The sequence below is a fragment of the Pseudochaenichthys georgianus genome, chromosome 16 (genome assembly GCF_902827115.2).
Source record: "Pseudochaenichthys georgianus chromosome 16, fPseGeo1.2, whole genome shotgun sequence".
In the NCBI taxonomy this organism is placed as follows: Eukaryota; Metazoa; Chordata; class Actinopteri; order Perciformes; family Channichthyidae; genus Pseudochaenichthys; species Pseudochaenichthys georgianus.
This window is the reverse complement of record NC_047518.2, coordinates 17722110-17748791: the sequence shown is the minus strand read 5'-3', so window position 1 is coordinate 17748791 and position 26682 is coordinate 17722110. Positions and strand designations below refer to the sequence as shown.

Genomic DNA, 26682 nt, shown 5'->3' with positions numbered 1-26682 from the left:
TTCAGTAAATGCATTATTCTCGTATTTAGTTTATTCTCAACAGATTGACATTTATCCTCAATATTCCGTCTTTATTCTCAACAGTTTGAATTTATTATCAACATTTAGACCTTAAAAAAAAATTGTACTTCATTAACAATATCTTATTTTGACGTTTTGCCTCTAACGTTTCAATTTTATTTCAACATTTAGACGTTATTCTTGATATGAAAATGCTATCCGTGTCCCTTATACTCTCCCTTAGATACTCCTATTGTATTTTTGTTTCAAATTCAAAATAAGATTTGTTTGTCAACCATTAAAATTAATGACCTTCCTCTCCTTCCAGTGGATGACACCGCCATACAGTCCGCCCGACTTTGAGGCCACCCATTCCCCCCCGGCGATATCCTTATTTCAGCGAATAGCAGAAGAGACTCATGAGCACACACAGCAACGCTTCCAGTGCACCAGTGTGATCCGGCACACTTCAGATGGCCCGAGCGGCTCCTGTAGCGCCCATCCTGCCTCCAGGGAGGACAGACTCCCTCCCGTTCATACAGAAGACTCTAGCTGTGAATATGGGCAAGATGCTGTCCAACAGTCTGACTCTAAAGCAGTCGGGCCACAGAGATCTCACACTGCGGCTTTGCCAATTGTTTTTGAAACCAGCCAGAAGAGCCTTGAGGATAAATCAAACTCATCTCAGGCTGCTGGCTCTGAGCTCTCTCCTCTCCCTCTGTACAGCCACATTCTTCCTGTCACAGCCTGTGACAACCCAAACGGATTTCAAATCCCATCCCCCACCACTGCACCACAGCACCGTCCCCCAACACAAGCAGCTCCTCCGGCCCAGGTCTTCTTCCTCGTCCCTCAGCTGGCTGTTCCTACTCTCTACGTCCAGCCGGCCCTGGTGACCTCTGGGGGCACCAAGCTGACGGCCATCGCCCCCGCGCCTGGGCTGGCCCTGTTGGAGCAAAGACTAAACCAGCCGCAGCCCGAGGTGTCCCGTGTCCGCAGCCATGTTTGTCCTCATGAGGACTGCAGCAAGACCTACTTCAAGAGCTCCCACCTCAAGGCCCACCTGAGGACACACACAGGTACGACAGGAAGGAGTTTAAAGGGATAGTTGAAGGGGGGTTTATGAAGTACTTATACATAGTCAGTGAATTACAAAGGGTAGATGATTGAGTTTTGTGAATACTAACTGATCATAGTCACACAATAATACAAACATACTAACCAATTGAGGTAGCGGTAGACCAGCAACTCCCAATGTTTTGAGAGGTCAAATAGTTTTCTTTGTCAGAGAGCATAGATTCAAAGTCTTTATTGTCATATGCGCAGTAGCTACAGTGTTGGCAATGCAAATCGTCCCAGGCCCCTCCAACAATGCAAAATGAATATAAGACATAAAATAATAAAACAAATGTAAAAACCAATAAAATAGTACAAGGAGAACTGAGTACAATAAAATAGTGCAAGACTGTCTTACAAGTACAATGTGCAAGTCATGCAGATGAAGTACAGTACACTATTTACATGTCAAAAAATAACAATTCAATAAGCTCAATGTTGCAGTTGAGTTTAAATACATGTACATAGAATAACATTAAAATAAACAGAATTTAATATGAAATACTGTCTATTTTAGTAATGGATATAGAACAGCTTCAGTCTCCCATCAGAAAGAGCTGCCTGACAGGAAGTAAAGTGTTGAAAATATTATAAATGTAGCTTATAGCAGTAAACTAATGTTGATTTTTCTTTGGTGGTCATTTTCTTACAATGAACAATGTTTTGCTGCCCATCCCCAGCAGTAAACAGGTTCAATTCAGTGCTGGTTCTTAGGTCTACTTCTCCACACTGGGGGAATGCCGACGCCATCTATTGACTATGAATAAGTACCTGATATAACCCCCACTCAAAATGTGAACTTTTACTTCAATATAGTATTTCATCATTAACCTTCTTTTTTCATCGGGTTTCATTTGCCCCCATTCAAAATGTTGAATATCAGAAATATGGGTTTCTTTCATCTAATTGCCACAAGATAAGATGGTTGCATGCTACGTTAAAATGTATAGCATTAATGTATAGCATAATATAAAAAAAGTTAATAACAAAAAGCTTAAATTAAATAAACCAGAGGGTTTATTTAATTTAAGCTTTTTGTTATTAACTTCTTTTAAATTAGGTATAGTTTGATGCACATTTGGACTGATAACTATATATTCAAGAAATAAATGTAACATTTGTATGTATTTGTTGGAATTAAGTGTGCTGAAAATGTGTTACACAGAATTGGGTCAATGTCTACTATATGTTATCCTAAGCAGTCAAACCAGGGCAGATCAAATTGACTTGAGGACAAAAACACTAAGGTTAAAAAAAGTACATGCATTCCTTATAATTCATTTATTTTATATAGGTGCCTTTCAAGGTTGCCGTACAAACACATACAAAACAAGATACACAATACATATATAGATACTCGAAGACATTTTACAAAGCAGCCAATGGTCAGCTTTCAATGCAAAGGATGACACAGAAAGGGAAGCAAATAAATGACCCAAAAAGCCTTATTTTCTAACTTCACTGTCTGTTTTCCAGGAGAGAAGCCCTTTAGATGCAAGTGGGAGGGCTGCGAGAGGCGATTCGCTCGCTCCGACGAGCTGTCCCGCCACCGACGGACCCACACAGGGGAGAAGAGGTTCGCCTGTCCCGTGTGCCTCAGCCGCTTCATGAGGAGCGACCACCTCGCCAAGCACGCACGGAGACACCTCGCAGAGAGAAAGACTTCCTACGCAGTTACAGGTCATCCAGTCTGCTGACATCACTGCTCAGTGTCTTCAACAAAAGCCTTCTGAGACATGCTGAGGAGACGCAGAATGAAATGCCTGTTATATGCACAACGGATCATAACACTTCACATCACTGCTGAACCAGATGAATGTGCATGTGAAGTCTTTCCTTTGCTTTGATGATTGAATAAGATGTTTACATTCAAACTACTCAAACTGAGCATCTACACTAAAATGATCCACTGTTAATACTGTTCTGTACACTTTTACAAATCAATGCTAAACATGTTTACTGTCGAGTGATTTTTGACCAAAGAATGTTAAGTATTGTTCTTTTGAGCCATACAAAAATACATTTGTAATAAAAAGATATTTGGCACACCTTTTTGCAGAGAACTGTGTTTTGTATTTGTTCGCATATTTTGTAGGGTCATTGGTGCTGTCTATTTAACATGTAATGATAGACTTAAAAACCATAGGCTGCTCAATAGTAACTTTGCTTTTGACTAGATACAGCCCTCAGTGTTGGGAAAGTTCACTTTCTACATGAACTAGTTCAGTTCACAGTTCACACATTTTAAAATGAACTAGTTCAGTTCATAGTTCATAACTCAAAATGTTGAACTAAAGTTCATGGTTTCAAAAATGAACTAATTTATAGTTCATAGTTCTTTTTTCAATACGTTGCTGCGAGCTATTATTTGTCTCCTGTACGATGTTAATGGGCCATTTCAATTTTTACAATATCCTCAGAGGGCCGTACAAGTTATTGACCTCTGCTTAAAAAAACTAAAATCACAGCCCATTCATTTCATTCTGTGCAAAGAAAAAGCAACCTCCTAATCCAGATATCTCACCATGACTCGCGTATGCATGCACGTGCAGGGTGTGGCGTGACCACCAACACAGAAAGATATGGACACAAGATGTGTGCAAATGTATTTAGTTTCCTATCCATGTGAACATGGTTTAAGTGGGGGGGACCTAACCTCACTTTGAGAGCAACATTAGGAGATCTATGGACACATCTCTCAACACCCAAACACAACTAAGCAGATTTTCTTTTAATTTATGGATATTTGACAATTCACTCTCCTTTCAAACTGTATTCTTTTTTATTAATAACTGTCATAGTATTTTATACCCGTTTACTTTATTCTCTTATTTTTTTATAACTATAATGATCATATAAAGATGTGCCTTTACCTCACTGGTTGTAGAAAAAGCTTCTTATATTCGTTAGCATAGCTAGCTAACCAGATGCTAATGATAACAACACAGTTATTGACTGTCTGATCAGTATGACAGATGAGCAGATCGCCACTGGGCTTTCAACTAAAGACACAGACACGCAGAAACTGCGGCATGTGTATGGACTTATCGGTACTGCAATTTCTGAAGTGCTGGAGTGGCGTTCTGGTGCTCTCCGTCAGAACTGCACCCCTGTCAGTCGAGACATATACCACGTGATGACACGTTAGGCTCGTGTTGTGTTCAAGGACCCTGACTTTGGCCAGGAAAAACAGGCACTCGCTTGTTTAATTTTTTTGCGGTCTAGATTTCTTTCATTTTTTTATTTTTTGCGTGTGTTTATAAATTACCTCGAGGGCCGTACCACATTGTCTCGCGGGCCGTATACGGCCGGAGGCCTAAGGTTCCCCACCCCTGCCGTAGAGTCTCACTCTGAGTGAGTGCTGCTGCAGCTGCTCTCGGCTTCGTCCATACTAATTCATTCATTCAATGCTCGCCGGTTCCGCGGTTCCACATTGTTTGTTGTGAGGAGTCTGATATATTTAGTATATTTATATTTTAGTGCGACAGCCAGGGGTGACAGGCGCGTACGCGTCACAGGCAGCTTGCTGTTGCCAGATTGGGTGGTTTTCCGCATTATTTTGAAGCCTGTTTACGGTGTGTTTTAACTGGGTTTTCGGCTGAAAGGCATATGAAATCTGGCACACTTTTGAACGCCGTTATAATACAGTGCTGAGAATGAACGCACTTTTGAACGCCGTTATACAGCGCTGAGAATGAACGCGTTCTCAATTACGTTCATCTAGCGGAAATACAGTACGTTCAGTTCACGTTCGCCCAAAATATGAACGATCGTTCATTGAACGCGTTCAATGAACGATCGTTCATTGAACGCGTTCAGGTACATCACTGAGCCCCATCATCATCTTGCATTAGATAATTTTTCCAAAAGGAGAATTGGATGAAGTCATCATGCAATGAAACAGTTTCTGAAAGCGTTAATGTTCCGTGTATCATGACAACTCAGACACAGGGATTCAGTCCAGTCATTGAGGTGTTTATTGCTGTTCGTGTTGACGATCACAGATAGTTCATCATGCCTTAAACACAGGTAGGGAAATCATATTATTTTAAAAGCAGTCCTAGATCTTGAAAAAATATTCTCAAACATAGAAATATTGATAGAAATAGCATTAAATGTTTCTAGCATTAGAAATGCTTTGTTATTTCATGTTAGCCGATTCTTTGTTCCACCTGCAGTGCGTGCTGAATAATAAACCGGTTTTATTATGTCGAAGTATAACAGTTACCTGCCGTTCTTTTACTGGTCAGGGAGTAAGCTACTTAGCGTTTTAGAAAAACACTAGTTCAGCTTCTCAACCAGAACAGAACAGACTGCACTGATCATTATTACACGAGAGGACTTCACAATGACACTGGCTTCGTTCACAGATGAGTGAATACGCTTTCATTTGCAAGCTTCAAAACACTGAGTAGGAAAACATGTAATCAATGTTAGAAGGGAAATCAAGCTCTGATCAAATTGAATAAACTATACAACCAATTCAATTCATAAATACACACTACAATATCTCAGAACTGTGTTTTCATTTAAATACACAGCTTCAGTCAGTTATACATATTGTACTTCACGACACTGGCAAAAGCAATGAAGACAGATAAGAGGATTTGTTAAATATAATCATTTAGAATCATTATACGTCTACTGTGTGTGTAAACGGCGCAAAGGAAAGAATGCATTTGTCTTTTAGGACTCATCCATTTTGTTGCATACTTAAAACATCTACTTAGGGTTTAATCGCTTAGTTTATTGTGTATTGGGGTTTGTAAAAAGCTACATCTGCTCAGTCGGCTCCATTCAACCCCGTGGAATGTGGACCAGACGAAGCTAGCAGCAGAAAGCAGAAAAGTAAAGACTTCCTAGTCTGATGATTGCTACGCGGGGACAGACAGAGCGGCCTCTGTGTGGCAGGAATTGTGGAAACAAGGGACCAAAGAGAAGTTCTTCAGTGTAGCCTCATGGGTGACTCCAGTGTCCTGCATCTCATACCTGGGGGAGGGAAATGAACGTCAGACGAAGACAGCATCTACACAGAAGATATGCTCAGTTTCTCACTCCAAATGTGAAAACCGTCAATGGCCGATGTCTCTTACCAGTCCCTGGAGGAGATGACGTAGTACACAGGGGGCGCTGGTGAGTCGGGGGTGGTGCGGAGGGGCTGTCCCATGGTGTAGGCCCCTGCCTGGGAGAAGGTCAGCCAGTCTCCGATGTTGAGCTCAGGCAGCAGGCAGTGCTCCACCACCTGGTCCAGGTCGTCTGCAGAGGGGCCCCACAGGCTGCTGCTGAACACCGGAGCATCCAGGGGGGGGTTCTGACACACACAGATTTATTTACCCATCAACTTAACATGAGAGCTTTGATCATGACTTATTCAACAGGATATATTCTGGGTTGCCAGATAGAAATATGTATAAGTAGAACATCATTTATTTGTGTAGGTTTCTTTGTAATATCTTACATTTTCTTCATGCCAAATCTGACCAGTTCTGTAAAGTCTGGAAACCTTACTTATTTTACTTTCTTGGGCTCGATTTGTTGGGTGTTATTTTAGCATTATAAGTTAATAAAAAGGTACAAAATCTTACAATAAGTGATGTTTGGTTTGCACAACTTCGAATAAAGGATCACAGTTCTGCAACATTGTACAATACAATTTAGTCTGATGAGACTATTAATAATGCAGGGATTATTTATTAACAGAGGCTTTATTACAAGCATGTCAATGTTCTTATCTCACCCTACCTACACCTTTTATAAACGTTTTGATTTCCGTCTTTAACGCTTGTTTGTGACTTTTTTCATCATCTGTGAATTTTTCAGGTTAAATTCAATATTGTCAAATTCAGTGGCGAGCCGTGACTTTTATACCTAGTCCCTCTGACCCGAAAACAAAGCCCACCCATTTAGAGGGAAGATATGATTGACATAACTCTCTCGTTGAGTTACTGCAGCGGGCCCTCTGTGAATTTACAGCAGGACCACCAATCAGCTCCTGTCTTCACAGTAACTCGCAGAGACGGGCTTCTTTCATTTAACCCTTCACATTCAAACAGAAACTGAACAGGCAGATTCGAAGGATTTATTTCTTTGGAAATATTATTTTAAATACAATCAAGTTATTTTGGTACAACTAATGAAAAATAGAAAAAAAGGGCCCTGACGGCTCGCCACTGGTCAAATTATAAAAAGCTGTACCTGATAATAAGTGATTAATTACAATGAAGGTATCATTTCGTATTAGTTTTTTCCCCATTGATTACATCAGCTATCATCGCTCAGTCAGAGCATGAGAGAGAAGCATCACAGATTATTATTCATTAGAATGTTGAGCTAACAGATGTGTATACAATTAAGGAAAGAAATGTAGACAGTCTTTGAGACTCACCTTGTGAACAGATGGAGCAGGGATCAGCGTCTCACAGAGTTTGCTGGCGAATGATCCATACACCCCCTCGTTCATGTAGTACTGGAACTCTGGCTCATCGTTGGGAGACGGATCATCTGTTTAGGAGAAGGTAGAGAGAAATGGATTCATTTTTCAGAGCGCTTTATATTTTGTTTCATATAAGAATACAAAATCAAACATTTGAACAGTTCTCTTTGACTGGTTGACTTGAAATGATGCATATTTCATACAATAGTTGCGTTGCATGTTTAGTTGTAATGATGCATATTACTGCACCTGACAGTCCTCCTCATGTTCCTAAAGTATGCTGTATACAGACCAGTGTTTCCCACAGATCTGAAATATACCTATGGTTAGGGATGGGTATCGTTAAGGTTTTAACGGTACTACTACTTTTATCGATACCGCTTATCGGTCCGGTCTTTTATCGGTTCTTTTGGAGAAAAAAATAAGGTAAACTAACTAAACAAATTGTGAACAAAACTAACAAAATAAATAACTCTGTTACCTCTAATCATTAACCCATGTTTGAATAATTGAGTTAACTCCGTGTGTTGCTGCTAGCATACATAACACCTGACGTGGAAACGTTACTCGTGGATGGGGCTACAGAGCTGCTAGAAAGACAGTCGAACACGGTGCATTCCTCCGTCTGAATGTGGAGCACTTTTGTTAAATGTTTAGACAAATTGCTCGTGTTACCGCCCTTACATGCTAAACTCTTATTGCACTTTAGGCATCGAGCATCGAGACGGGTAAAGTTTAACCACACCTCGGAGCGCTTAGATCTCTCCGCCATCTCTGCTGTGTGTGTGTGTGTTGCTGCATGTAGCAGCTGCGTGTGTGTAAACTGCCCCGCCCCCTCGCAAGCAGGAGGGGGAGAAAGATCGAAAATACTAAAAATAATCATAGAAGCATTTTTGCGTGTTAGAAACGGAGTTGGCGACACTAAAACTGCAATATAATGTTTGTGTAGCAATAATACACGACATATATTTTTTACATGTCTCCAGTACCGATAAAAAGACCGCTAACGTCGGAGCTTAACGGTACCACGGTCTTTAATAATTCAGCCCCGGGGCCCGTTTAATACCGGGGCTCGGTACCCATCCATACTTATGGTGGGAGCCGAGAACGGGGGGGAGTGTGTGTGCTAGCGGAGCTCGGTCATGAACGGGGGGGGGGGGTTCGCCGCCGGAGCCTCGCAGCGGAGTTACTGCAGAGTGCATAAAGCAGACCCTTCGCACGATAGCAGAGCAAACGGGTATAGGAGGGGTAGTTAATCGATCACCAGATGGCGTCGTGCTCGCGGACGGATAAAACAAGAATACATCTAAATGGGTCACGAAATATCACTTGGCGGACGTTAATATACCTGGGCGGCCCACCTAAATAAAGTCTATGTGTGGGAAACCCTACAGACACAAAGTCATATCAAAATAAGCTTTAATATCTTTATTAATATCAGGGTTCCTGCAGCTTTCACCAACTCAAATGTAAGACTTTTTAAGACCACTTTGAATAGAATTTAAGACCTATTTCACGGCAAGAGAGTATGAAGGAAAATTGCTAGGAAAGAAGAAATTCGTCCCATAATTACTTACAAATTCATGTTCAACATAAGAACAATGACTGAACATAACAGCACACTGAACTGTGTTGGCGTGTTAGACAAAAAGTGTGTGTGTGTGACAAGAGCTATAGTCAGAGCTCAGCTGTCTTCATGCTGTTGTATGATTGGTGTTCAGCTACGGTATTTAGCATCCACAGCACCTCCGCTTTTAGGGTTGACGTCAGAGGTCGCGTTAACCGAATATTTTCGGTCAATGACGGATTTTTTCTAACAATGACGAAAAAATCTGAAAGCAGTCCGTCATTTTGACGGATTAGAACACAACTCGGAACAGCTCAAAATGCCCACCAGCGGCCCACATTATATTACATCGTTAGTGGCCAAGTAGACTGAGGGCGATCTACTGTACTCTACTGTAGTCTGTAACTATTATTTAGTCATTCACACCCCTGTCCAGTTGGTGGCGAGTGTGTGTATATTAAGTAGCTATTGTCTAGTCTTGTTTTTGACCTCGTTGATTACCTCGTTGTTTAACCGGCTTTAGCAATCGCAAAATGTCACGGCAGCTGATCATCCGAAGATTTTTTAATAAGCCCAGTAGTTGTGATGGTGTGGATAAACGAGGTGAAAAGAGGGATTGATGCGGTGGAGGATGAAGGACAAGCCAGTAAGAATAAAACTGACAACGTTCAGCCGGAAGATGGCAAAATGTTCTGCGACATCTGTCGAGAAGCTAAGATGAGTAACGGATTTGTCCGAGGGTGCACGACGATGCAGAAATCAGCGTTCAGGCTACAGCAGATCAATTGAGTTGTTCTTGTACATTTTTGTTCATATTTTGATTGTAATTGTCTCATTTAAAAACTATGGCATTGTTAATATTTGCCTGTTTAGGCACAATGGTCGCGTGTTTTTAGCGGCCTCTGCCCCCCTCTGCTGTGCCGTCAGTGCAGGAAAAAATAAATCATTCATGTTCGTGTTGACATGAAAAGTGACCACACGGTCGGTATGTTTTTTTCTCCATGCCCTTAAAAGTTCTCTATGAATCATTAAAAAAAAAATGAATGAACATTTGCTCAGTACCAGGGGTGTAACGGTTCACAGAAGTCACGGTTCGGTTCGTACCTCGGTTTGGGGGTCACGGTTCGGTACAACAAGAAAAAGCAAAAAAAAAGTCCCAAATGCATAATTCCAGGTTTGTTGTTATTTATTTTTGAACAGTAGTGCAAGTTTCAGTTTCAAAATAAGGAACTCTGACATTTTGAATAATTAACTGTATTAAACAGTTAAAAACAAACCATAAACAGTACCACACACACTCAGATGGCCATATTATCTATAATGGCTGATGTCAAACAAAAAGGTTTCATCAAGCTGTAAAACTAAAAAGAATGTCTTACATCATAAATAATAAGAAAGTGTTTCAAGAGCGCAAAGTCGTTGAAAAACATATGCCAAAAGCTTCCGTTATTTATTTTGGTTTCACGGCTCTCATGTCTATTGGCTTCTTAAAAACAGCGGGGATCAGCTGTTGAACTGCTGTTGTCTTTTGCGGGCTCCGGTGATTGGCAAATCTCGGTTCCGATATGATTTAGCATGTTTGGCGTGTGTTCCCATTAGCATACCGCCCCGCTGTAGAACAACGCCGACACACCGTCCTCGTCGGATCTACCACTCGCACACCTCATCGTTATTGTAGTCCACAGGGAACCCGAAATGTTCCCACACAGCTGATTTAAAAGAAACAGGTGGGTTCTAGCTCCTGTGTGTTATCTGAACTCACCATACTAACTTTTCTTCTTCTTGTATTTAGTTCGTTTTGTTGTTGTGTTTCTTCTTGTTCTTCATTTGTTGTTTAAGGGTGGCTGGCAAACAGCTTTTAGGCGCAATACCGCCCCCTGGATTAGAAATAGTGTAGTGGATACTACCCTGAAGGACAGACTTTTTTCCCACTCGTAAAAAAAAAAGGCGTATTCGCCGTGTGACTGCATGTGCCGAACCGTGACGGTACGGGACGAATACCGTTACACCCCTACCCAGTACCCAAACATAAATATGAAATATGTCTCATCTCATCATTAAAACTCTTAAAAAACGTTATCAAATAAAATGACGGGTAATAATGGAAATGTTACGATCCTGTCCGTCAAAATGACGGACAACGAAAAAGTCTAACGCAACCACTGGTTGACGTAGACTCAAATGTGACCCGGAGGTCCCCCGGTGTTGTTGCGGGAGTAGCTGCACTAGCTAACTCTACACTAGCAAAACAAACGCTAATTTTGTTTGCAAAAGGTGCAGCAGGCTTCAAACACGTTCCCCTCCACTGGTTTCAACCAAGCACTAAATTCGATGTTTTCCAACCAAATACGGTTGAACTGACACTTCCCCATATTTATTTGTAAGTACATTCGAAGATACATGAGTTTCTGACTGCCGCTAGCTGAAGCTTGGTTGCTAGGTTACTAGCTGGGTGTTCTCCAATAAGGGGCCGGGGAAAACAAAGTTAGTGATTACTGGTTCCATGTTTATTGATTTCAATACAAATTGTTGGGGGGAACTGAAAGGCTCTTCCCGTACTGGTTACTTTGCAGCCCGGACATTTCCCCCAAAACACTTAGACGCGATCGCTACACAGAAGTACCTTTCAAATCCGATAATTTTTAAGACCTTCTAAATCATATTTATGTACTTTCTTATATTTTTTGATCATATTTAAGACCTTTTTAAGGCCTTAAATTCTGATGATCAAATTTAAGACTTTTTAAGACCCCGCGGCAACCCTGTAATACACTGTATACCCTGAGAGAATATCATGCCACTGACCGCGTGCTTGGTCCTGGCGGTCTCGTGCCACCACCTCCTTGGAGATGATGTTCACAGCCAGAGTGAATGCAGAGGACACAAAGAAGCTGCCAGGCTCAGCGATGATGGAAACACCAGTAGAAGGAGGGAAGTATAAATCCACCATCGACATGACTGCAGTATTGATCTGCAAAACATATGACAGTGTTAGAGACATTAGAAACCAAAATGGGTAGACCTTTAAATGTTACATTTAAAGTGTATCTTAATCTGATCAAGGTGTCAGGCTTTGAACAGTGGCTTTCTCACTCCCCAAAAAAGGATGGACTTGAATCTAATTATTTATTTTATTTTATTATTTTTCTTATACATTAACCAAATGCATTTTTTTAGGATGTATATATTTCATTTGTTTGTTTAATTAAAGTGGACCTATCATGCTATATTTGAACAATATATTGTAGGGCCATACCTATATAAAGTATATAAATTAGGAATGCACGATAATTATCGGCCCGATAATTATCGGTCCGATATCAGGAATTATGACGTCATCCCGATAAACCCGATACAAGTATTAATAGCCCCGATAATATACAATATATTTTTTGGGTAAAAAAAAGAAAAAATACTGCAGTGTGGGTGGATTGGGATGAGGGGCGCTTGTTTTTCACTCGGCTCCTCCCGTTTTGCCAGTACTGTGGTATTAGTGGTTTAGGAAGAGGGGAGTTCTTCACAAATCCAGCGCTCCCTAACTCATGCCTGGCTGTGACGTAAATGGTGTGCGGCCGTGAAGCCAGGACAGTAAACAAACATCTCGTCCGTAGTATGGGACTATTTCAAAGTTTCAGAGTTAGAAAGTTCGCTTGCTATTTGTAACAAATGTAATGCAGAAGTTCCACGAGGAGGGAAAAAGGCAACGAGCTACAATACTTCGAACCTGATCAGTCACCTGAAATATCGCCATCACTACGATGGTGTGTTAAAAGCGTACGAAGACGCCTGCGCTGCTAAACTAGCAGCAAATCCAAAGCCAGCTGCAAAGGCACCGGGGCTTTTACCTATCAACGAGGCTTTTGAAAAAGGCAAGAAGTTTGCCAGTTTTGCAACTCAAGGCATATGCTCGAACCGGAGCTGCCTGGACGCTGCAATCATGTTGCACTATCCGAGCTGAGGGTGCTGACTTTTCGTACAATGTCCCACTGTCTGGCTGCCTGCATAAAGTCAAGTGCTCGGCGCAGTTGTGGCGAAATCTCGCTCCTCTGTTTTCAATTAAACAGCTCCTTATATCCGTTAGCGCAGCTAGCTAGCACCAGATGCTAACAACAACAATGCACGTAAGGTCTCTCTCTCGCTCGCTCGGGCCACACATACACACACCCTCCCGGTCCTCCAGATGGCCAGTCGGTGCCTGCCGGTGAGCGTGGAAGTGTGGTCTGCCACAAGCGGGCGGCAGGAGCGGGGCTGCCAGCATCAGCTTGTAGATGGTACGCGCTCTGAAACTACGGGGCGGCCGAGGGAAAAAAAGACACATGCGTTAATCGCGCTAAAATAATTAGTGGCGTACATTTTTTTTTATTATCGGTGATCGGTCTTGAGAAGCAGGAAGTTATCGGTTTCAAAAAAACAATATCGGGCATCCCTAATATAAATAGTGTTTTTTTCAAAATACCAAACAGATCCTGCATTTTAGCCATGCCTCATTTAGCTCTATTTGCTCTTTCCAGCCCTGTCTTTGCAGGGGCTGATTCTGTGACGTAGATTTAATGCAAATGAGCTGCAGCTGACCACGTCCCCCTGCAGGAGAGGGGCGGGTGCTTTGAGATCAGCTGCTTGGCTCTCAGAAAAGGGGGAGAAAAAGAGATCTCCGTCCTCAGTGTTTTATTCTTATATGATTATATAGTCATTATTTATTTGTTTTAAAACTTTTCTAATTTTGTCCGGAAGATTTAAACTTTAACGGACATGTTGACCGCTGAAAAAAAATCTAACTGAAACTCTGCCGCACGGTCCTCTTGTCCCTTGGAAGAGGCGGAGAGGTGGGTGTTTGTCATCTGCTGGTGGCAAACCGGAGAGAATTACAGCGCTTGTCTCGATGGGGAGGGATTGCATTGTATTACAGCAGCAGGAGCAAACGCTTGCCTCGGGGAAGGAGAAAAAGAGCCACAGTGGAGAATAAACAGAAGGGCAACCATGGCAACCATGCGTGTGAAGTCTTCTTCGCTGCTTTTGTGGCAGACTACAGCGCCACTTACAGGCCTGGCATATGTACTACAGTGTCTCCAGCGCTTTCTAGCGGCAATGGCCGGCCGTGGTCCTACCCCACATTCCCCTGATAGGTGGAGAGTTGGCCATATTGGCGGAGCTCCTCGTTCCTGACTTTTCAAATCTGGATCAGTCTGTATTAGATCCGTTGCAGCCCCGTTTTTAGAGATTTGGGTATGGAGGAAAAGAGAGAGGGTTGTGTTTTCTGACACTTGGTGAGTTCCCTGACACACCGGGGACACATATTCATGTATAAAAGACGTACAAACGTGCATTTTGCATGATAGGTCCCCTTTAAACTTTATTAAAGGTTCAACTCATGTCCAATGTGTTGAAATCTGCTGCAACAAAACCATTTCCCAATTTTAGATCAAATCAATCAATCAATCTACTCTAATCTAAGACTAGTGTCCTATGAATGGGTGTCATAATGTAAAATGCACATTTAAATGTAAAACTGTATAACAGTACATTCTAAATAATGGATTGAAATTATGAATTGTACTTAATTCTATCATAATTTTTCTCCTTAAATGTTCAAAAGACTGCTGACTGACTGTTTTCAAAAAAGGTAATACTGATCAGTGTGAAAGGCAGATAAGATAGTAACCATTTCCAGCTGGGTCTCAGAGCCACTGAAGCCACCTCCAATGTCCAGGACATTCATGTTGAAACCGATCTCCTCCTGAAGCAGAAAAACGCTTGTAAATGTGTAACCAAAACAAAGTACAGAGTAATTCTTAAGCTGCCACAAGTGTCCAAAACATCAGTGTGTGTTACAAAGCAATGAAATGCTGGTCACAGGACTGAAAAGCGCAACTACAATAATATATTTACTTACTCCCATGTCAAATACACAGCGGGCGTCAGATACGGCATGAACGTACACCTGGTCATCCTCGCAGGAGCTGGAAATGTGAGACCTTGGGCGAGAAAATGAGAGGGAAAGTTAATGATCAAAATGTAAAATCTTCACAAGGATTTAAAACGTTATCCAGTAGCAGGTTAGACTTCATCTTTGACCCAGAGAGAGCTGAGGTAAAGAAAGCTGCTGTCATTCCACATATCAGTATGTTTCTTCAAAGTGCGTCAGTCATTCTCAGGCCTCACCTGACTCCCACCACCTGCACCCCCAGCTCCTTGGCCTTCACCAGCAGGCGCCTGCAGTCCTTGAGGGAACAGCCGAACGCCATGCTCATCTCGTCGCCCTGGCTGGAAGCTTCTGTTGAAACTTGTAGCAGCAGCCTTTATTAAAAAAACAATCTGTGTTAGTGGTTTGCTGACAAAATAAGAAATAAATAAGTGGTTCAAAATCAGAATGAGTTGACGGCACACACATTAAATCACAAAATACTGCACCTGAAACCAAATCATTTTTTAAAGCTTGATTTGGCAAAGATTTTGTTATTGGCAAACCCAATGTGGAAGAAGAATGTATTTAAAGGGAAATCCTGCAAGACAGATTCTAATGACTCCTAAAAGGTCATATGATTGCACAAAGCCAATTACCTGACAATGTTAAACTAGAAGCTTTCAGGTCACATGATCACTGGCACCAGTACTAACACTCTTTGAGCTCTTACTTGGCATTGGGGTGGCAGCGAGAAATCTTGCGCAGCTCGGCTTCATTATCACACACCAAGAGGTCAATGCCGTTTTTAGCAGCGTATTTAATCTGGGACACTTGTTTGCAAACACCGCTGTAGATGATATCTTCAGAGGGAATACCATGGCTCTGCACCAGCTCAAGCTCAGACTGTAACACAAAAGATAAATACAGATCATTATTCCATTATTATGTGTAAGTGGGCTAGTTAATAGACATATGATCATACCAGGTACATCCTGCATGGTTTACTACAGACAAAATAAAGAATACATAAAAAAGGTAGACAGGCTCTCGTAGGAGAAGAAGTGCTAAAATATTGAACAGATTTGTTTTAAACTCCCTTTTATGACTGATGTTTTTTACCTTTGTTTAACCAATAAGTCAATTGAGAGCAAATTCTTATTTACAATGACAACCTGGCTAAAAGACACCAAAAAAAGATGTTAAAACATAGATACAACTAGTGCAATAAGCAACATTAGACAAAATGAAAACGTCAAAATAAGTACACTATATAAATAACAATATAGAGCTACCGGTATGTACTGTACTATCTTTGTATCCAACACATTCCTGTGGATAAACCTGAACCGACTACAGTGATACAACCAGTTTGTGGTAAAGTACCTTGTTGGTACAAATGAATCCGGCGCCGAGGGCAGCAAGAACCTCAATAACAGCTGGGCTGCTGTTGCATCTGACAGCATAGTAGGGTCTAATTTGGGCCATGTGGGTTCGCCAGCGAACATGCTGCCTCATTATTACTCCCAGGTCTGCTACAAAGAATGCATTCTTCTCAGTCTGAGGAGGAAATAAAAATACATGTCAATGAATGAGTAAAAATACAAACTCCAAGCTTTCGCTAAAGTCTGTCAGAATTGTGACTTACCACATGTAAACAGGCCAATAGAATAAAAGGTGTTTTGAAAAGTACAAAATGCAGGTTTGCAAGTGTGTGCTAAATGTACATGTTGCTGCAGTGAGGCCCTTACCAGAGATTGTTCATAAATATGATTGTCAATCACGTCACAGAGGGCTGCGCCTCCCTCCAACAGACCGACAGAATACTGCGGTTCATCAGCGATTCCTTTCATCCTCTCAACCGTTTTCTTCTAATCCGACAGGCATAAAGAACTTGGCTAGTCCGAAGTGTACTTGCTCACACCCTCTTGAGCCCCTGGGTTCCTAGACTTTAGCAACAAACTGTACAAGAAAACGAGAAGAGTCAACACAACATTCACAAACAATTCAATCATATATGGATAATGCATTTCAAATGATGTTGTCCAGCTAGTTTATAGAGAAGCTGGAACCAAGACATTATATACGAGATCAGCAAATAAAGTCATTTTCAGGGAGTATCCAATCAGAGCACAGCGCAGGCTGCATGTTACAGGACAGCATTGTGGAAGAGGCCTATTCTTCTAAAGAGCCGCTGTCAAAACAGAGTCTGGGGCACAGAGTTCATTCACTTTACCATCAATTACCCCCAACAATCACCATTAATCCCGGAACTGGTGACCCGTGAAGGTTCTTTTTGAAGGCATTAAATAAAGTACAATACTGGCGGCGTTGATGTCACAACTTTACTTTCAATTATGTTGCACAAAAAACAAAATCAGAGAGGCACAGCAGTCTGGGGTGGAATATATGGGACATGCCTGTAGGTTAGGGAGGTTAAATAGTGAGAAAACAATGGGCCTAGAAAGCCTGAAGCAACTGAGACAGGGCGGGGCTACTGTCAAAAAAAGGGCATTGTGCTTATGACTCCCCCAAAGTCTGATCAGTTTTATAAACAATATTGTGCAGATGTATTTGTTTAGAGTCTGACACACATGAACTGACAGAGGGACAAGGGCAAGTCGGTGATAACATTACTCTCTTGAAATAAGTGATGATGTTAATGCAGTGTGCGAAAAAGTACACGTCCCACCGTCCGGGACGTGTTATTTACAATATCGGACAAGTAGATCCTTCAATTGACTTGTCCGGCGGACAAGTGACGCTTTTCGGCCTGATTTATTGACAAATTATTGATACATTCAGTTTACAAAAGGCAGAACTCATTCGCAAATTGTACGTGCCCGCCATTGTTCGTTTAGAAATGTTAGTTTCGGTTCTGCTTGTCGATTCCTAAGGAAATGCATCTTGCTGCTTTCTGTACAGTTAGACGGGGGCGGGGCGGAGCGGGGTGGGAACAAATAACAATTGTCCGGTACCGGGATTAATAAGAGTTGTGAGGACAGGAGGCGAGGCCGAGCCTCGCGGACCGCAGCTCTCTCTCTCTCTATGCTCCGTATCAGCTGATCGCTGCGCGGTGCAGCTCAGCGTCTTTCTCTCTCTTTCTACACACACTCTTTCTGCCCGTTTAACAGCCTAATCTTTGTCAAACTTTCTTATGTTCTTTCTCTAACACATAATGAAGGTTATTAAGCGTTTTAACTCCTATGTTGTTAATATTGCCCGCCATTTCCTTTATGAAGTAGCCTCCCTGTCTGTGTCCTCGCCCTGTCCTCACATTCCCGGACCCCCAGACTCGGAGGAGCACAGGGATGTCAGTATTGTTTATGAAGCAGGGTATAGAAAGTACATTATTGAAATGAAAATACTATTTATTTACTTTTACAAACAGTGAGCAGCTGCAGCATGTGTATTGCAGGCAGGGCCGCCCCTGGCCAACTTGGGGCCCCAAGTGACATTGTGAGGTGAGGTGAGGTGAGGTGAGATGAGATTTTTCTCCCAGTTTGTCATGGGACTTATTTTTACCCTCTCAAAGAACCGGAATCGAGAAACAAAAATAACCGGAATCGAAAAGCAGAACCGGAATCGTTAAAATCCAAACGATACCCAACCCTATGTGTGATGCATTAAAAGCTTACCGCTCACTTACGTTAGCGGTGTCGTAAAAACCGTGGGAAAATGTAAAATACGATGGCGAAGAAGAAGATTCCAGTGGCCCCACATTTTTGTCCATTCTGGACAAGTGAAAAATGTATTCGGACAAGTAAATTGCCAAACTCACTTGTCCATGGACAAGTACTCTGTAAAAACTTTTTCTCACACTGGTTAATGGCATAATGATCAGTTTATGGTTTACAGTGACATTATCCTGCAGAGAGAACTTCACTAAAATCCAGTCACTATTAGCAATATGAATATCGTAATATCTGCGACTATATGAGAGAAAAAGAAGAGCTAAAAAGCAAAAAGCAGTCCAGAACACATTGTCCTGTTATTTTAATAGAAGTGTTGAAAATAGATCTTAAATGTAGAATCTAAAATAAAATATAGCCTGTTTGTTTTGTTCTTTCTGTCAACGAGTCTGATGAAAACATTTGTCACAATGCATTAGTACAAAACGACTGACACGTTACTCACATGGATGAGTCCTGGTTTGAACCCGTCCACTATCAGCTAGGATCCCAAGGTGGCTCCGCGTTGAAGTCAAATGGCTCTCGGTGAAGCGATGACCCTAGATCTTCCGGGTAATTATTGTACACCTGCAAAAGAACAGATGAAAAGAGAGCACAAAGGACTCAATTACTGACAGAGAAGCAACTTTCCCCACAATGCTCCAGTCTATCCTAACATTAAGGACGTTTTTATACAATTAAATCTGTAAAATGGTTGAAGAAGCATTAATCAAACTGGAAAAGTGCGGAGGGTTAAAAGCCAATAGAAGCAGAGCATTGGGTTTGCATTTTGGTATAAGTTAATGGTTTACTTTGTATGCAACACATTTTTCCGTTATTATAGTTGTTTGTTAATGTTTCAAATCTTACCCTTTCCTAGGATCATAGTCCCTTTTAGTAATTAACATAATGCATTTATATTGTCACTAAGTTCATTCACAATAGTATTTTCAAACTCATGCGGGGTGATTAGCCAAACACCAAGCATCCCCCTTCTACTAATTCAAACCACATTTAACATTTCTGACATACAGGTGGCTAGCTAGCTTGCTAACAGGTCATGTTGCCTTAGCATTAGCGTTAACTACCTAGCAAAAAAGGAGGTGAATATTGTTTAAAAAACAATTTGTAACTAATTTAATCAATATAAATTATACCAACTGTTACGCTATCTTTCACTAATTTCAGCTAGCATGTATTGTTGGCTAAATTACACGGTTAATTCATAAACAAACTCATAGCATGCTAACAGCGCGGTTAGCTACGTTAACGTTACTTACGTTAGCTGAAAACCCAAAAGAGGGGACAGAACGCTTTTTCTTTTTAGGCGGAATTTTTAAAGAGTGGTGGGGTTACTAGAAGAGAAAAGGATAACTGCCATGGACGTGGTGAACCGGCCAGAGTTATTATCCTTCAGCGTTTTGTTGATGCAATCTTGTCGTAGGATTATTTGTGACGACTGAGCGGAAGGCAACAGTGGAGGTCGAGAGTGGAGGTGGACGGACAGACAGACAGGAGCGTCAAGAACTAACATTAACAGCGAGATATCCGGTTAATTTATCAAACTAAAAGCTGAATTAATAAATATATTGCAAACGGTTTGATTATGTAACGCAAAGCACCATTGTGGAAAAGCAATGCCCCACATATCGCTCTGATACAAATATAATCGGTAAATATGAATCTATCTTCAACATAACTTAATAAATTATATACGCACATGTTCCTGCCTGTTTTGACTTTAGCCTGGGGAGCTTGATGCATTTTAGATGGGCGGGGTTTAGAGCTGTCAAAACCAAAGACAACGACCTCAGTTTTAGAAACTGATAATGATGAAATGTATTGACAAAAACATAAATGAATACTAATTCTACAATGAATAGCCCAGCAACAATAATAATCGTATTAATGATAAAAACATAACAAAAAGAATAACAATTATTACAATACAAATGAACAATTCTAGAAATACACAGCAAAATGTATGTCCAGCAATACAATCATATATTGGTTGACTACAAGTTATATTTATAGATAATAACCTGTAGCCTACTGTATGTTAAACAGGTCACAATCCAATTTCCCAAGAATTACCTGTGTTACGTCTTCATTGTGTTTCCCATGGCTCAATAAGGACAAAATGCTGTCCAATATTGTTTGCAGAAGCTTCCTGTTTTCTTTAGTCAAAATCAACAGTTGCAAAGCTCCAGTCCCATGAGTAGGAAGAACATGGATGCATGCATTTTGCCCCAGGTTCAAGCTCTAACTGGATTGTTCTGTCCCTTTGCTTTTGTTGTTGTGACTTTGAGGAGTTGTGCCCGCTTCTGAGAATTCAGGGTCCGGGTCTGGGGCAGAAGAAGATAAATTTGCATGTCTCCCTCCTCGACGGAGGAGGAGGAGGAGGAGGAGGAGGAGGAGGAGAGTTTTTTCTCTGGGGGATTCTTTGCCTATACCTATCCTAACTGACATCATCTTGGTCTTAAATATCACAGACCTGAGCTTGAAATCCCCCAATTCAACTCTCCGTGTCAAATGTTTTGAGGGTTTTTAACTCATATTTGCAATATTATTTATTTATTTAAATATTGTAAAACATATCTATCATCATGTGTATTGGGTTTGCCTTTGAGTTGGTCTTTTTGTAATGATCCATTCATGTATCCTGAAGTCAAAGTCCATTTTTAGCTGTGTCTGTGCAGCCTTTTGGGACAAAATGTTCCCTCAGTTTAGTCTTTTCAAGGAATTATTACAGAGGGCATGGACAAACAATACTATTCTAAATAAACTTACACAAATACACCCAAATAGAAATGCTTGGAATAGACATGAGAATATTTTTCTCTGACTCTTAAGTTTTATTCTTTTCTAGGATTCAACACCATGAAAAAAAGGCAAGATCTTCTAAATCTTTACAATCCTGATTGATCATAAACAAAGCATGGTTTCCTGTTTTTTAGCCACCACCAGCACCGTTTCGAATTCACATAACTTTAAAATTGTTTGGTGTGTTAGGCGAGTTTTGAGCACTCCTTAATGAATAATAAACCATAGCAGCATTTGTTTCACTAAAACTGTTGCTTGGAGTCCATTGTAAAGGTTGCAGGGGTTTTCTTTTCCTGCAACACAAAAGCTGTTCCGTGTTTTGTGCCTGTTTTCTCCAACACTAAATGAACTATGTATATATAAGTCTAATCACACATAGCATCTAAGGGGCTTCCAGTAAAGCACAATGTTTGATTTCCATTGTTTGGATCATAATAGCCAATCACAGCCGCTGGGTATGCGGCAGCGAGACATGTGCACCACCCACCCTCAGGTCAAATACTCCAGTGGCTGCATTGTGCAGCAGGAATTCTTGTTTGCAAACATTATAAACAGATTACATCAACACACATACTTAGAAAGTCCCAACCCAGGAACCCTGATTACTCAGAAGCCTCCAGACAGAGAGGAAGAAACAGCATGTTACAACAATACAAAGGAAAATAATAAGGCACCTTCAAAAATGTATGTATATATTAGGATGGGAACGATTAATCGAATATTCGAAATTATTCAGGTATTCAAATAATTATTCATGTATTCGAATATGAGTTATGAATATTTTTATTTAAAAAAGGAGTGATGCCTAAGTTGATTACATATTATCAAATTGAATAATTCAATGTATACGACTGTGCCATAGCTAAATGTGTTAGGTGACGTCTTTAAGGTGTGTTTTGCTCCGCTCACCGGTCACAGCGGGCAGAGCTGCAGGTGCTGATCTCTCTCTCTCGTGTCCGGTTATACTTCACTCGCGTTTATGTCCAAATCCATCAGATCTAGCTAGTTCTAGCTAATGATATGGCTGCTGCCCCTCCCTACACGCAGATCACGCAGACTCAAACCTCATTTTAGGCCCAAATGTGGCGCAAATGAGCTCCGCAGCCGTTGCGAGGTTCCGGCGCTGGTTCGTCCACACAGCAGCTTTTCAAAAATCTTGGAGCTGGGCGTTTCTGAAAGCTTGGGGATTTTTTGCGAGCAACGCGACCAACAACCAATCACATGAATCTCCCGCCCCCAACATACAAAGCAAAAAACCCCGGGGATTTTATGCGAGCAATATATATATATATACACCCCAAACAGGCGAAAACCTACCAGTTTCACCCACTGTCTCTGCCACCTCCCTCCATGCCTGGTTCCTCCGGTTTGTATCCCGTTAATAGTTCTGGTCGTAAAGAACCGGGTGATTTGCTACCGTAATTTCTCGTTTGGAATATGAGGAAATGAACTGCGGTCTGGTTCTCCCTGCTTACACGCGGTTTGATTGGCTAGCGCTTCTACTGTCAGATTTGCATAAACGTGTTTGATTGGCTGACGCTTCCAGCTCAGCTTCAAAAGTTGAACATTGCTCAACTTTTGAATCCTGGAAATCTTCGCTTCGCTCCCCCACAATGCAGTTCGGCGAAAAGCGAGGCAAAGTGACGTCATCCCCATTCAAAGTCAATGGGCAGAGAAGCGGTGGAAGATTTGTCTAAAGCTGCTGTGTGGACGTACCGTACGGTCCCTACACACGGCGGCGTGCGTTGCCGCTTGGCGGTGGGCGTGTCTTGAGCTTGGGGAGTCAACGCGAGCAACAACCAATCACATGAATGTCCCGCCCCGGACATACAAAGCAAAGCATTCATGCTACATCCATGCTGGCTAAATATACTGTCTATGCTTGCTAGCTGTCCATTCAAACGAAGTACACTGGATATAAACTCCCCAAACAAGCGAAAACCTACCAGTTTCACCCACTGTCTCTGCCACCTCCCCCCATGCCTGGCTCCTCCGGTTTGTATCCCTGTATGTAAAGAGGGACTGGTCATAGAGTACCGGGTGATTCCCTACCGCCACGATAATTTTCTCCTCCATTTTTTGACATATGGGAAATAACTGCGGTCTGGCTCTCCCAACATACACGCGGTTTGATTGGCTATACTTGTACTGTCAGATTTGCATACGCGGGATTTGATTGGCTGACACCTCCGTCGAGGCGGCAAAAGTAGAACATTGCTCTACTTTTGCAGCGAGCACTGCGAGAGAAGCTACGCTTTGCTCCCACAATGCAGTTCGGCGAATCGTGACGTCACCCCATTCAAAGTGAATGGGCAGAAGCGTTGAAGCGGCAACGCACGCCGCGTGCTCCCCCGCCCCCTGTCAACACTCGCGACACATGAGTGGCCAGCCTAAACAACAATAACGGTACGTCCACACAGCAGCTTTAGACGAATCTTCCACCGCTTGCAACGCTTCTCTGCCCATTGACTTTGAATGGGGATGACGTCACTTTGCCTCGCTTTTCGCCGAACTGCATTGTGGGGGAGCGAAGCGAAGATTTCCAGGATTTCCAGGATTCAAAAGTTGAGCAATGTTCAACTTTTGAAGCTGAGCTGGAAGCGCGCTGCTTGGCAACCGTGTGTGGCGGCAAAGTACATAGACATTTTGACTGGAGAGATTTAGTTTTGCCGGTATTCAACATATTTTACCAGTCATAGTCCGGTAATTATTTACACTCCAAGAAGAGTCCTACACAACAGACATGGCGTCAAAAAGGAGTAATGTGTGGAAATATTTCGACCAGGTTAGTGAGTGCGGTGTAGAGGTCAAACTATGCCAAATTAAACTTATATGCTATACCTTGCTATACCAGCAACCTCCGTTCCAGCTGAGAGGGTCTTCTCTACAGCTGGCCTGATTGTGAATCGCCTCCACACATGAAAGCTGTAGGCCTATAGCTGTCAAACTGTGATCACCAGTTCAATACATTTGACAAATTCGACTTGGTTTCTACACTTATTTGAACATGTATGTATTTATTTCCAAAAATGATTGAAAAAAAATTGGGCAAAAAAAAAAGTTGGAAAAAAAATCGTTAAAAAAACATTTTTAGCCAATTTTTTTTTTTACAGGATATGTAAAAAATTAACGCCACTAATTATTTTAACGCGATTAACGCATGTGTATTTTTTTTCCTCGGCCGCCCCTTAGTTTCAGAGCGCATCGAGTTTAAAATACCATCTACAAGCTGATGCTGACAGCCCCGCTCCTGCCGCCCGCTTGTGGCAGACCACACTTCCTCGCTCACCGACTGGCTATTGGGAGGACCGGGAGGGTGTGTGTATGTGTGGCCCGAGCGAGCAAGAGAGACCTTCCGTGCATTGTTGTTGTTAGCATCTGGTGCTAGCTAGCTGCGCTAACGGATATAAGGAGCTGTTTAAATGAAAACAGAGGAGCGAGATTTCGCCACAACTGCGCCAAGCACTTGACTTTATGCAGGAAGCCAGACAGTGGGACATTGTACGAAAAGTCAGCACACTCAGTGCGCGCAACATGATTGCAGCATCCAGGCACACACACACACACACACACACACACACACACACACACACACACACACACACACACACACACACACACACACACACACACACACACACACACACACACACACACACACACACACACACACACACACACACACACACACACACACACACACACACACACCACCATTTGTATTGTATTATTGTATGAGAGAGGTTCCAGGTTGAATTGAGGCGAATATTTGTAATGTTCAGAGGTTGTTGTGTTTTTTTTTGTGACAATTATTTGTCATTGTTCAAATGATAATAAACATTAGCATAAAGAATATTTGTCCACTCATATGTTGATAAGAGTATTAAAAAAGAAAAATGTTCCTCTAAGGTATAGAACAGATATAAAATGTGCGATTAATTTGCGATTAATCGCGATTAACTATGGACAATCATGCGATTAATCGCGATTAAATATTTTAATCGACTGACAGCCCTAATATATATATATACAGTGGGGCAAAAAAGTATTTAGTCAGCCACCAATTGTACAAGTTCTCCCACTTAAAAAGATGAGAGGCCTGTAATTTTCATCCTAGGTACACTTCAACAATGAGAGACAGAATGGGGGGAAAGAATCCAGGAAATCACATTGTAGGATTTTTAATGAATGAATTGGTAAATTCCTCGGTAAAATAAGTATTTGGTCACCTACAAACTCCACTATGGCTGTTACGTTCCCAATTGGGCTAGGGCAGTGCTTCTCAAAGTGAGAAGCCCCCTAGTGGTCCGTGAGTATATTGGTAAAATTTCACATTTGAAATAAATACATTTATTTAAGTTTTTCGCACTCTCGCGGGAATATCTCCGCAATTGAACGAGCTTAAGTTTCACTTTCGATTGCATGATATAGCCCAGATAAACACCTTCATCACACATGTTGCCACTTGTTTGTACCATTTTCAGGTGATTTGTAAAAAACGATGTGTTTTTGGACATTTGTGGAGTTAGGTGGTCCGCAAGTGTTTTTTTTATTGGTTAAGTGGTCCTTGCTATGAAACAGTTTGAGAAACACTGGGCTAGGGGGACCAAAAGGACACGACACGACCAGATTGGAATTGGTATACATTACCGGTGGTTTATTTGTTACTGCAACTAAGTAAAATTATGTACACAAACAGCTTGGCCCAACAACAGGTCAAGCTGTCACTATCCAACAAACGGGGCCTCCAAAAGAGAGTTGCCCAGATATACAAAAGGAAAGAAAATCTCACTTCTAAAGTGGAAACAAAACAATAAACAAAATGGACTGTGGAAGAACACAGCTGGTGCGGGTCTACAGGTGCTAATCACCTGGATCTACGCAATACACACAAAAATGCTGATCTACAGGCGCTACTCACCTGGGTCTAAGCAATACACACAAGAATGCTGATCTACAGGCGCTACTCACCTGGGTCTAAGCAATACACACAAAAATGCTACCACACACTGCTAAGCAGTCTAGCAAGGCACAGAAAACACACTGCTAAGCAGTCTAACAGAATCACGGAATGAAGGCTTTCTCACAAGGAGGGGGTTGAGGCGTCTGTGACAAAATACAGAGCCTCCCGAATGGTGTCCGTGCCCAGCCTTTATACTCCTCCCCCGGATGA

General features: G+C 41.8%; 2 protein-coding genes across 3 annotated transcripts in view; one reads left to right on the top strand and one right to left on the bottom strand.

Moving 5' to 3' along the window:
* Positions 1-5373, top strand: part of LOC117460320 (Krueppel-like factor 10) — an 8100-nt gene extending 2727 nt beyond the window's left edge. Inside the window, exons 4-5 of the mRNA XM_034101670.2 lie at positions 329-1079; positions 2593-5373. Of these exons, the coding sequence (XP_033957561.1) occupies positions 329-1079; positions 2593-2813 (972 nt within the window). The 3' untranslated portion in view covers positions 2814-5373. The remainder of the gene's footprint in view (positions 1-328; positions 1080-2592) is intronic.
* Positions 5071-21024, bottom strand: LOC117460879 (antizyme inhibitor 1-like). 2 transcript variants are annotated; one of them, XM_034102489.2, is made up of 12 exons: positions 20781-21024; positions 19153-19274; positions 16767-16977; positions 16402-16575; positions 15749-15921; positions 15276-15410; positions 15007-15088; positions 14776-14850; positions 11922-12087; positions 7502-7617; positions 6210-6427; positions 5071-6105 (listed from the first exon to the last, which is right to left on the bottom strand). In XM_034102489.2, the coding sequence occupies exons 3-12, from the start codon at positions 16866-16868 to the stop codon at positions 5991-5993; spliced, it is 1356 nt and encodes a 451-aa protein (XP_033958380.1). In that variant the 5' UTR covers positions 16869-16977; positions 19153-19274; positions 20781-21024; the 3' UTR covers positions 5071-5990. The 2 variants fall into 2 exon arrangements, with proteins under 2 accessions (XP_033958380.1, XP_033958379.1); XM_034102488.2 differs by lacking the exon at positions 20781-21024 and adding an exon at positions 19967-20196.
* Positions 21025-26682: the final 5658 nt, after the last annotated feature.

What these genes read in the sequence shown, in the direction of transcription:
- LOC117460879 (XM_034102489.2), bottom strand. Translation starts at nt 16,868, where the DNA reads ATGAAAGGAATCGCTGATGAACCGCAGTATTCTGTCGGTCTGTTGGAG. An exon ending in CTGCTCCATCTGTTCACAAG is followed by an intron (nt 6,428 to 7,501) that starts GTGAGTCTCAAA and finishes TGTGTGTGTCAG; the next exon opens with AACCCCCCCCTGGATGCTCC. An exon ending in GTCATCTCCTCCAGGGACTG is followed by an intron (nt 6,106 to 6,209) that starts GTAAGAGACATC and finishes TCCCTCCCCCAG; the next exon opens with GTATGAGATGCAGGACACTG.